General features: G+C 40.8%; 1 protein-coding gene across 1 annotated transcript in view; it reads left to right on the top strand.

Annotated features, from left to right (window-relative positions):
• The window catches only part of smg1 (SMG1 phosphatidylinositol 3-kinase-related kinase), an 88228-nt gene that overhangs the window by 55431 nt on the left and 20444 nt on the right, over positions 1-12353 (top strand). The window contains exons 34-45 of the mRNA XM_002932221.5: positions 193-423; positions 571-748; positions 854-1015; positions 2408-2622; positions 2941-3095; positions 3187-3409; positions 4999-5245; positions 5350-5579; positions 6165-6413; positions 7128-7266; positions 11520-11629; positions 11769-11987. Coding sequence (XP_002932267.3) covers positions 193-423; positions 571-748; positions 854-1015; positions 2408-2622; positions 2941-3095; positions 3187-3409; positions 4999-5245; positions 5350-5579; positions 6165-6413; positions 7128-7266; positions 11520-11629; positions 11769-11987 — 2358 coding nt within the window. The remainder of the gene's footprint in view (positions 1-192; positions 424-570; positions 749-853; positions 1016-2407; positions 2623-2940; positions 3096-3186; positions 3410-4998; positions 5246-5349; positions 5580-6164; positions 6414-7127; positions 7267-11519; positions 11630-11768; positions 11988-12353) is intronic.

Raw genomic sequence — 12353 nt, 5'->3', positions numbered from 1 at the left:
CTTTAAATCCTCTGAGACAATTTCAATTGACTTCTGTAGAAATTCAGCATCTTTTACTTGCAGAGATTTTTTATGCAACTTTTTAAAATAAATTTTACTATGTTTTAAAAAATATTGCGAAAACAATTGGAATTTTTATAAACCTGTGTGTTTTTCCTTAAACTAACATGACTCTTGTTAATGTGTATGTAGGATGAAGATATCTCTCTTCAAATAACTGAAAATGAAGACAATGATGAGAACAACATGGAGGATGTCATTTGGAGACAATTATTGGCTTCTTGCCCCTGGCTGGCAGATCTGGAGGAGAAGGCTTCTGAAGGTCTCATAAAGCTGTGGAAAAAAGTTGTGGATAGAATCTTTAGCCTGTATAAGCTGTCCTGCAGTGCATATTTTACTTTCTTAAAACTGAATGCTGGCCGGGTAAGTAGTGATGTCAATTTTTTCAATTTTATTTGTGTATGAACTTAATGCATTCTCCACTGCTTTTTGACCTGTGAATTTATTGCCAGCTTTAATTGCTCAGAAATATTTTGATTTAAGAATTTATAGTTTGTAAACTGTTTGAAGGTTTCCCTTGATGAAGATGACCCCCGCCTGCATTTAAACATCCCTTCCAAGCAGAGCACAGATGATGTGATTGTGATGGCAACATTAAGGCTACTGAGGCTGCTTGTAAAACATGCTGGAGAGCTTCGCCAATATCTTGAGCAAGGCCTGGAGACCACACCCACAGCTCCATGGAGAGGTAATGTACAGACCAACTGTGTGTGTTCTTGCAGCATTAAAAGTACATTGTTTTGTCATTAAAGATACAGTGTACAACATCTTTATTTTAATTTACAATGTCTAGGTATAATTCCTCAGCTCTTCTCTCGACTTAATCATCCTGAGGTCTATGTTCGCCAGAGCATCTGCAATTTGCTGTGCCGTGTTGCACACGACTCTCCACATCTCATCCTTTACCCAGCAATTGTGGGCAGCATTTCACTGAGTAATGAATCGCAATCATCAGGTCAGTGTCACAAACAGATTAATTGGTGGGTGTATTGTCTCCTTAAATGTATTCTGGCATAATCTGGCGCAGCTAAGGAAATGGTAAAAACCTAGGTGATTTTTTTTTTGTTGACACAGACTTGTAGTTTCTTTTTAATATAAATCCATTTAATTTTGAGGCTAATATTGAAGTACTTTTTTCTCTTTCACAATCGCAAGAGTTTCATGGAAATAAACTGCTCCATACAAGGACAAAAATTGACTAAATTTTTTTTTTTTTTAGTTAAATAAAATAATTGTTTTTACTTCTGGAAGCTTTTTCTTTTCAAAGCTACAATAATTTACAGAGTTACAGTTTCCACCTAAAATTAAACACTTATTTTTTAATAAATATCATGGGAAAACATGTTTGTTTTTGGTTTTGTTTTTTTTTAAATGCATCGGTTAATAGAGCTTCTCCAGCTGAATCCTGTATTGAAATCCATTTTCTGAAAGCACAAACAGATTTTTTTAAATGTAAATTTCAATTTCACATGGGGCTAGCCATATTATTCATTTCCCAGAGTGCCCCAGCCATGTGACCTGTGCTCTGATAAACTTCACACTTTTGAGCTGCAAGTTGGAGTGATATTACCCTTCCTCCCCCAGCAGCCAATCAGCAGAACAAAGGGAAGGTAGCAAGATAGCATCTTCCAGTAGATATAAGAATATCACTCAATAGTAAGAAATCCATATCCGGCTTGGGACTCTTCCAGTTACATGGAGTAGGAGAAAGAATAGGGTATCTGAAAGTAGTTCTAAAACAGTGATCCCCAACCGGTGGCTTGTGACCAACATGTTGCTCACCACCCCCTTTGATGTTTGCTTCCAGTGTCCTCAAAATAGGTGTCCATTTTTTAATTTCTGGCTTGGGGACAAGTTTTATAAGCACCAACACTGTTTTACTCCAAGCAGAGCCTACTGTAGGCTGGCAGTCACATGGGGCAACCAAATAGGCAATTGCGGTCCTTAATTAGTATCCCCCAAGGACATTTTTCATGCTTGTGTGGCTCTCCAACACTTTTTCATGTAGCTCACGAGTAGAAAAAAGTTGGGGATACCTGTTCTAAAGGGTAGTGCTGGCTTCTTCTTGAAAGCTTAGGAACAGGCACAATGGCTGCCTACACACCAATATTACAACTAAAAAAAAAAATACATTTGTTGGTTCAAGAATAAAATTTGCTATATAAGCAGTGTAACTTAGAAATAAAAAGTACACCATAAAAATCATGACAGGATTCCTTTAATTTTGCTGCATGTGTGATATTTCTGGAGTAGAAATATAGTTTAAGAATGTTGCAGGGGAGCTCATTGGATCATTTACAGTTTAAATATAATTAGTAATATTTAGGTTTCTATCTTGCTACCACAGGAACCAAGCTCTCATCTGCCATCCCCACATTGCTGGGAAATATCCAGGATGATGAGTTGATGGGTGTAGAAGGTGAAGAAGGGAGCCCTCCTGCATCACAAGAAAGTAAAGATGAGCTCAAGAATGCCCTGAATGAAGACCAGGCTATGATGCAGGACTGCTACAGCAAAATTGTTGATAAATTATCCTCTGCAAATCCCACTATGGTGTTACAAGTCAGTATAGAAAATCTACTACAGGATTTTGTTGACTATAGCAAACTTATGTTGTTTATTATATTTTTCAGTTCTACGACCCTTTTTTTAATGTTTGTCTTTGTCGGTGTCAAGCTGCATAGTCTGATGCTCTGATTGCCCAAAATGAGTGTATTAGCTTCCTATGAGATTATTAACAATACTACCCTTATTAATTAAGCTTAATCGTTTTAACAGTCACATTTCTGATGTTTTTAAGAGCCAGAAATATAATCTGATCCTCCTTTTTTATTTTTTATATCTTGGATTAGAATAAAGTACACATTTTGTTGTATTTAGGTTCAGATGTTGGTTGCTGAGTTAAGGAGAGTGACAGTTCTGTGGGATGAGCTTTGGCTTGGAGTCTTGCTACAGCAACATATGTATGTTCTACGGCGTATTCAGCAACTTGAAGATGAAGTCAAGAGGGTACAAAACAACAACACACTTCGCAAGTATGTTCTGCTTCCTTCTTAAAACATGTTTGAATTTCTTGTCAGTCACCTGATTGGTAACTTTTGTATCTTTTAATTTGTTTCCTTTCAGAGAGGAGAAGATTGCCATCATGCGGGAAAAGCATACTGCTTTAATGAAGCCAATTGTGTTTGCCCTGGAACATGTCTGTAGTATTACTTCTGCTCCTTCAGAAACACCCCATGAAAAATGGTTTCAGGATACTTACGGGGAGGCTATTGGAAATGCCCTGGAAAAATTAAGAAATCCATCAAATCCCGCAAATCCTGGAAACAGCTGGATGCCATTTAAACAGGTCTGTGGAAACTGTAAAATGTTGTATGTTCAAGAAATGTGTATATACTTAAAATGAAGGTTATACTGTATGTGGGGTTGTGAATACAAAAAAAATTCAAAGGTGAACCATATCGACTTGATATCACTCTGCTCATTTGGTAACCACATTGACTGTTTCAGTACTTCTCCTTCTCTTTCTTTGTGACATACCAGGTTAGTTTGTGTACAGCTTTGATCAGTATGAATCTCAGAAGATCTCCCTATTACACATAATTTAAGAACTGGATAAAAGCAACCACTAGGCACAAAGACCAGGGAGGTTTGGTTGTGGATATTTTGAAGTCTCGCAATTCCTAGGCTGTATATTAGTGGATGCAGTTGATCTGCCCTGCCATTAATTTGTCTTCGAATGAAAAGTATAGGGCTTATAGTATTCTCCATTATATATACTCCTATATTGTTTTGTACAGTGTGTAGATTAAAGAATACTGTCCCCACATGACTTGGAACCTTAAAATATTTGCATTTAGACCTTGCAGTGGTGCAGAGCTTTTGCAGAAACCATATTCTGACTGTAGCTAAACTAATATGCTTGTTAGAGAGAGTCAATTTTTCACTTAATGTTCATTTTAATATAAAAAAAAAAGTTTAAAATCCCCAGATTTCTGCTTAGAGATCTGCATACGTATCAGCAATTCGCAGCACTTACTCTTTTGAATATGTTAAACTAATCAGTGATTTGTTTTTTTGTTACACAGTTTAGCAAAAGTTTGAGTGCTCATTTCTGAATTTGTAACTATGTAGCACTGCTGCCTCACTGTGCTGTAACACAGCAACACAGGCATTTAGTTTGCCTCGCACTTCCATAGGGCATAAAGAACAGCATGGTAGATTCTAGTACTGCATGAACAGGCGGGCCTGGGTTTTTGGGCTGTTGTAGTCTTGAAAATATATAGCACTGGCACTCAAGTGCTGCTATATCTACACCACTGCATTCTAGGCCAATATGTCTGCTGCTTTCTCTGACTTCCACCTTGTGCAGGTAACAGACAAACAAGCAGGTTGCAGCGGAGTGGACTGGAATCGAAAGTAGAGCAGGGGGTGCGTGGTGGGGCAGTCGTCGCTGTCTGGGTAGCTAGAGGAGAGGGGTGGTATGTTTGCAAGGGGTGTTGACTGCTGGAGCTCTTGCTTTGGGTGTCCCACTCTATTTCTTGTGAAATGAACACTCTTATTTTTGTATCTTAATGACTTAATGCTATAATAAATATCAGCTCCTTTTAATGGCACTTTAATTTAATCAAGATCTTGCACCTTTAACCTCACACATCAGTAATTAATTCAGATCATACCAAAAATATTTAGTATATTTTAATATTAATATATTTACAGTAGAACCCCCATTTTAAGCTTTTCAGGGGACCAGAAAAAAATGGTGCAAAATCCGTGAAAATGTCAAATCAGGGAAGTTTATTATGTGTTATATAATAGTGGGGCCACAAAACAATGGGGTAAAAGCAGGAAAACTTAAAATCAGGGTATGTAAAATTGAGGCTTCAGTTTATATGTATTGTTATATATCTTGTTATATTTGTTTACTCAATTTTTCAGATTATGCTAAGCTTGCAGCAGAGAGCACAGAAGCGTGCTAGCTACCTATTACGTCTTGAAGAGATCAGTCCATGTCTGACTGCAATGACCAACACTGAAATTGCTCTCCCAGGAGAAGTTTCTGATAGAGACACCATCACAATTCATAGTGTGGGAAGCAATATTACTATCCTTCCTACAAAAACAAAGCCCAAGAAATTCATCTTTCTGGGATCAGATGGGAAAAACTACCCATACCTTTTTAAAGGTAAAGCTTCTTAAATGTTTAATTTATTGTTTACCTTTAAAGAATTTGCGGACCACTGGTAAAAACTTTGCCCTTTGCCTTTTTCTTTGTCTCCTTATATAAAGGCTTAGAAGACTTACATCTGGATGAGAGAATTATGCAGTTTCTCTCCATTGTAAACACAATGTTTGCAACAATAAACTCCAAAGAATCACCTCATTTCCATGCCAGGCACTACTCTGTCACACCACTGGGCACCAGATCAGGGCTTATTCAGTGGGTAGATGGAGCCACTCCTCTGTTTGGCCTTTACAAACGTTGGCAGCAGAGGGAAGCTGCTTTACAAGCACAAAAGGTAATGTTCAACTTCTATGTAGCTTTGTTTTGCTATTGTAATTGTACTTAAATTTGATAAATAGACTAATGGCACAAGAGGTGATTTATCTGCAGTGCTGTGAAAAACAGCAGCTGTCAAAGCATGTGCGTGTGATTGCTTACCACAGATTTGTGGGAAATGCTCTACCTTTGTCCTTCCTATCAAGAGTTCTACTTCTCAAACCTCAAAGCAGCCATTTCTGAATAATTGCTGCCACTACTAGATCCTTTGTAGGCTGAGTGTTTTACACGCACAGTATGCATTGATAGGCTGATAGTGGCAGTTTGATGGCTACTGTTTTCTACCTGAGCACAAGGCCAGCTAAAATGCCTTTAGAGCATGGCTTTCCAAATGGGGGTTTGACTGGTTGTGGCCATACAAAGAATATGTCCTTTCCACAGCCATCCCAATGGATTTGTAGACTTTTGTTTATGGAATCATATTTTCCTTTTAATCCAGTCTTTGAAAAGGTAGGACAGCTCTGCTTTTTTTGTGGTAAAAAAAAAAATCAGGAATCCATTAGAATGTAATTTTTCTTTTAACATATAATTCTCTCCTTACTAGGCTCAAGATTCCTATCAGACACCCCAAAATCCTGCAATGGTACCACGACCTAGTGAGCTATATTACAGCAAAATTAGTCCTGCTCTGAAGGCAGTTGGTTTAAGTCTGGATGTGTCTCGTCGAGACTGGCCTCTTAATGTGATGAAATCTGTGTTGGAAGAACTCATGGAAGCTACCCCTCCCAACCTGCTTGCTAAAGAGCTCTGGTGCTCATGCGCTTCTCCTGATGAGTGGTGGAGGGTTACACAGGTACCAGATGTGTTTTGCACTTCATGTAAAGCATGGCGTTTGTGTGGACTGGGAATATTAAATTGGAACATTGGTTGGAAATAGAATGAAATGAGAACAGTTGAATTTAAAAATGAAACTGGGTAAAACAGGTAGACACCCCCCCCCCAAGTCACTGACTAAGAGGTTAGAGAGCTGAAAGGAGAAAGTAGTGTCCTGGCTATTTTAGACATGAGCTCACTCCAGCCTTTATTGATAACATTTTTGCCTAGCTATAATATAATTCAGCGACTTGGGGGGAGGGGCATACGGAACATAATTGTTCAGGTAGTTTGTGAACATGCAGGTCAGATTCATGAGCGAATCTAACTGAACAGTTATGTTCCGTATGCCCCTCCCCCCAAGTCGCTGATTGGCTACTGACTGCTAATGGCTTAGAGAGCTGAAAGGAGGAAGTAGTGTTTTGGCTATTATGTTAGACATCTGCTCACGCCAGCCTTTATAGATAACATTTTTGCCTAACTATATTAAAATTTTCTGTTTATTTTACCCAGTTTCATTTTTACACTGAACTGTTAAAAATCTTTAAAATAATTTCAGTTTCCTTTGGTGGCATGCTCTCAGCAAGCTTTCCGCCTTGCCTCCTGTCTTTTAAATAAATAAGAAGAATGGTTGCTGTGTTATATTATAAATCTATGAAGTGTACACTTACATGTCATGTATTTTTTTTTTCAGTCCTATGCCAGATCTACTGCTGTGATGTCAATGGTTGGTTACATTATTGGACTTGGAGACAGACATTTAGATAATGTTCTTATTGACATGACAACTGGAGAAGTAGTTCACATAGATTACAATGTCTGCTTTGAGAAAGGTCAGTTTAATTATTTTCAAAGAAAAGCATTACTCTTAAATTATCAATATGTAATAAAAGGTAATTTCTTCATAGGAAATAGTCATCCTACTAGTAACTTATGGGGGGGGTACTATTTTTTTTAAGTGGTTCTGCCTTATTAGGGACTTCTGAGCGCTATAGATAGTTACAGTTCCTAAAAGTTTTGCTGTTTGCAAAGGTATTGACTTTCTGTGCTGTAGAAGCTTGTTTATTTATTTACCTAGGGGCTGGCACCCCCACTGTTGAAGCATTAAAATAACTGCTGCATTTCTCTAGATAGAAATCCTACAGGTAAGGATTTATTCCTCAGTTTGAAAATGAAAGGCTGCAAGCAATGGAAGATTTCATGCAATTTGGTGCAGGAGAATTTTAGTAGCTTGAGAGGCAGGGTTAAAACACCTACATTTGCCAATGGTAGTCACCTGAAAGTATGCACGCAGATGCTTGTCAGTGATTATTGGCCGACAAATGCTTGCACGGGTACTTTCAGATAAATGCCATAGGGATAATATTTGGGCACCCACCTCCCTAGCTACTAAATGTTGCATAGCCAGAATGCCCCTAATCTGTAGATTCCAGGAAACTTAAAGGAGAAGGAAAAACTAAGTCACTTGGGGGTGCCAAAATGTTTTGCTTACCTTGTACCCTGGGCTGGTCCTGGGCCCCTGTTAAGAGAGAACAGCACCCAGGGTAGCTGTGAGCACTTCCTTCTTCCGCGTTGGCGTGCTGCGCATGCAGTCGGCTTTTTGCTCTAATGCGCATGCGCCAGCCCAGGGATTGCCGCGGAAGAAGGAACTGTTCGCTACAGGTACCCTGGGCTGGTGCGGTTTTCTCCTAACAGGGGCACCAGCCTGCCTGGGGTACAAGGTAAGCGATTTAAGTCACTTGGGGGTGCCTAACATTTTGGCATTTAGGTGCTTAGCCCTTAAAACTTATGACTCCACTCCTTAACCAATATTCAAGTGACAAAAGAATTAGAGAATATTTTTTCCTTTTGCGCCCAGCTAGATGGTCTTATTATATCAGAATGGGATCATCCTGACAAAAAAAAAATCTTTCCAGAGATTGTACTCCTTCCCACAGGAAACTGGTCTTCTCCCCCTCCAGTAGTCACTTTTTTTTCAGTTTTGTGTCTTTCTAAAATACAGCTCTTCCAGTCCCAGATGCTTCCTCTTTCAAGGACTCTATGGACAAGAGACTAGGAAACTTAGAACCCTGCTTGCTTTTTCCAAAGAGACTCTCCGTCCTCTCTTGGCTTCCGCTTAGGTTTCCAGAGTGGTACAATCCTGGACCAGCTCACTGATTGACAGTCTCAATACCGGTACTTCCAGACAAGAGAATCTCTTGATTAGTCATACATCAGCACTGGCGGTCGGCGCACATCGATCATTATAGCTGAAACTCTGATCAGCAGACTTATCATCAGTCCCTCTTAACCATTCCCTTTAAGAGCAAACTACTTTTCGGTCCAGAGATGGACAAAATCATCAGTCAGGCTACTGGAGGGAAAAGCACTCTCCTCCCTCAACCTAAATCACGCACCCCCTTTGGGAGGGGGAGCCCCTTTCATTCAAAAACCACAAAAGGGTCAGCTCAGCGGGATTATCCATCTCACAATCAGTCTTCCAAGAACCGTTTTCAACCCCGGTTTACACCATCTTGGCAAGGCAGCGCTCCCAGTCAAAACCTGGGGATAAGTCCACCCCAAGCCATCACATTTTAGTAGGGGGAAAACTAGTTATTTCAAGCCACTTGGTTAGAACTCACTCAAGACCCTTGGTACAAGAGATTGTATCCACAGTATATCACCTAGAGTTCCAATCCCTGCCTCCTACCAGATTTTTCATGTCATGGATTCCACAGGAAACCCAAAAATATGCGGCTTTTCTTACAGTTGTAGAAAACGTTTCCCATGAAAATGGCATTACTCCGGTGTCCAATTCCCAGCTTTCAGGGGTTGTACTCGTACCTGTGATTTTCTCACTTCAGTATGGAATCCCTTTGTTCCTTTATAGCAGCCATGCATCGGGACAAATTCCTTGTAGCTCTGAATATTGGGGATGCGTACCTTCATATCCCTATTTATGATTTGCCTTCAACAACAAGCATTTCCAGTTCACAGCCCTGCCCCTCGGCCTGACTTCAGCACCTAAGGTGTTCACCAAAGTCATGCCAGCGGCAGTGCTGAGATCCTAGGGGGGTATCTATTACCCCTTATCTCAACGATCTCCTTTTGAAAGTGCCTTCATTGGGACAAGCCCAGAGCCAACTGTCCCTGTGATGGCCACTCTGTCCAGACTAGGCTCAAAGATAAACATGGCAAAGTCTCATCTTTCCTTCCAACATCAGAAGGCCTTTTTAGGGAGTTTTCCTACATACAGACAAGATTCAACGGATTCAATTCCTGTTGCACCAACTTCTTCAGGCACAACATCTGTCAATCAGATTTGCCATGCGAGTCTTGGGATCTATGGTATTTTCCATGTAAGCGGTCCCATTCACACAATTCCACCTTCGGGATCTCCATTGAAACATCCTAGATCAGTGGGACCGTTCCAACCTTTCTCAGGTTCATCTCCAGATAGTGGAATCCCCTAGCCATAGCAGTGGATGCGCTTACAGTGCAGTAGGATTTTTCTCTAGCATACGTGTTTCCCCCCCCCCCCACTTCCCCTTATCCCGAGAATCCTCAGGAAGGTCTGAACAGAGCATTGATCGGTAATCTTGGTTGCACCTCATTGACCTCAAAGAGCCTGGTTCACCGAGCTCAGGTGGACCCCTGGCATCTCCCGCAGACTCCAGACCTTCTTTCTCAGGGTCTGGTATGGTATCCAGACCCTGGGTTCCTGAATTTGATATTAAGAGGCTAGCTTTACGATGAAAAGGATTCACATTAGATGTGATCCGCACTTTGATGGCAGCCAGGAAACCATTGTCTTCCAGGACTTACCACCGGGTCTGGAAAACATACTTTGAATGATGTCAGTCCTGTGGGGCTCATCCACAGGTCTTCTGCCTTCCACGCCTCCTTGCCTTTTTTTCAGGCTGATCTGGACAAGGGTCTTTCGATAGGATCCCTAAAGTCACAAATTTTAGCCCTTCCCGTTCTTTTCAAAAGAAGCTGGCAGCACTTCAGATGTAGCCACCTTCCTCCAGGGAGTTGCGCATATCAGCACACCCTTCAGAGAACCTCTCCCCGTGGGTGCTATCAGCTTTGCAGAGTCCTCAATTCGAGCCTCTAGCATCAATTCCATTTCCAGGCTTACCTGGAAGGTAGTTTGGCTATAGCTTCAGCCCACAGGGTTTCAGAACTTAACGCTTTATCTTGTCACCTTATCTGGTCTTCCATTCAGACAGGGTGGTTCTTCGCTCAAGCCCTACCTATGTGCTTAAAGTGGTCTCCAGTTTTCATATTAACCAGGACATCATGGTACCTATCTTCTGCCCCGTCCAACCAATCCCATGGAGGAATGCCATGCCTTGGACCCAGTGCGGGCCCTCAGTTACTACCTAGACCAAACCAAAGAGTTTCTTTCCTCTTCAGCCCTATTTTTCCTTTCTTCAGGTCTTAATAAGGGTTCCCCAGCTTTCAAAGCCACTATATCCAGGGGCATCAAGAAGAACATTTGCAGAGCTTACGTTGCATAAGGGAGGTCCCCACCCCAGAGGATCACTGCTCATTCCACTAAGGGCATCAGCACTTCCTGGGCCTTCAGGAATCAAGCCTCAGCAAAACAGATTTGCAGGGCTGCTGCATGATCCATTCATTCACAAAGTGTTACAAATTTGAGGTGTTTGCAGCATCCGAAACTCATTTCAGAGGGAAGCTTTTGCAGGCTGCAGTGGTTCCTGCCTTGGGGAAACTTCTTTGGTATGTCCCCTGTGTTCCACAGACACCTGTAAGAGAAAATGGAGTTTTGTATTACTTACCGTTAAATCCTTTTCTCTTAGGATGTCTGGACACAGGGCTACCCACCCAGGAAGCGATTCCTATGGTGCTGTTTTTCATTGGTTAAAGTTGTTACATTCAATGTATTTAGTTTTTAGTTAATGCTGTCTTACCTCTTTGTTATACAAAACTGACTGGTTCAGGAAGTAGTAAGGGGTATAGCAGCAGGGAGGAAGAGCATCTTCTCTTCTTTAGTGTCCTGCCTCCCCTGGTTGTTTATTTTGTGACTTTTTTTTCAAATTAAAAGCCTGTAGCCTGAATTGTTCGCTATTTTTTCCCACAGGTAAGAGCCTTCGGGTGCCAGAAAAGGTCCCTTTCCGAATGACTCAGAATATTGAATGTGCACTGGGAGTCACAGGAGTTGAAGGAGTGTTCCGTTTATCTTGCGAGCAGGTAACACCTTTTCTACTAATATTATATATTTTTATACAGTTTTGTTTTATGTTTGGATTGTTGTTATTTAAGTATTTAAGTGATTACCAACACTATAAAACACTTTTGCAGCGATATGGATGTTTTGTATCTCATACAGGTTCTTCATATTATGAGACGTGGAAGAGAGACCCTGCTCACATTACTAGAGGCTTTTGTTTATGACCCCCTTGTGGACTGGACTGCTGGTGGCGAGGCAGGTTTTGCAGGAGCAGTCTATGGAGGTGGAGGTCAGCAAGCAGAGAGCAAGCAGAGCAAAAGAGAAATGGAAAGAGAGATCACGCAGAGCCTTTTTTCTTCCAGAGTGGCAGAGATAAAGGTTTGTTTGTCAGTCGGCTTCCAGCATAACTGACCATGAGTTTAGAAATGTAAATAAAGGCTAGTAAACAGAGTGAACTTGGTTTTGCATAGTTAACATAAACTTTAAGGGCAGAGGCCCACTGAACGGATCATCAACTTTCTTCAGCCTGTGTTTAGTATAGGGATGCACTGAATGCAATATTTTGGTATTCAGCCAAACCCTGAATCCATCATGAAAGATTCAGCCGAATACCAAACCAAATCCTAATTTGCATGTGAAAATAATGTTGTGGAAAGGTTAAAGAGAACCACACTTGTAAAATTTTCAACTTCTGTGTTTGACAAAAAGTCGCCTGGTTTTAAGTATTCGGATTTGGTTTAGCCA

The sequence above is a fragment of the Xenopus tropicalis genome, chromosome 9, assembly GCF_000004195.4.
Source record: "Xenopus tropicalis strain Nigerian chromosome 9, UCB_Xtro_10.0, whole genome shotgun sequence".
Lineage (NCBI taxonomy): Eukaryota > Metazoa > Chordata > Amphibia > Anura > Pipidae > Xenopus > Xenopus tropicalis.
The sequence above is the reverse complement of the archived record's forward strand: the minus strand, read 5'-3'. Positions and strand labels throughout refer to the sequence as shown.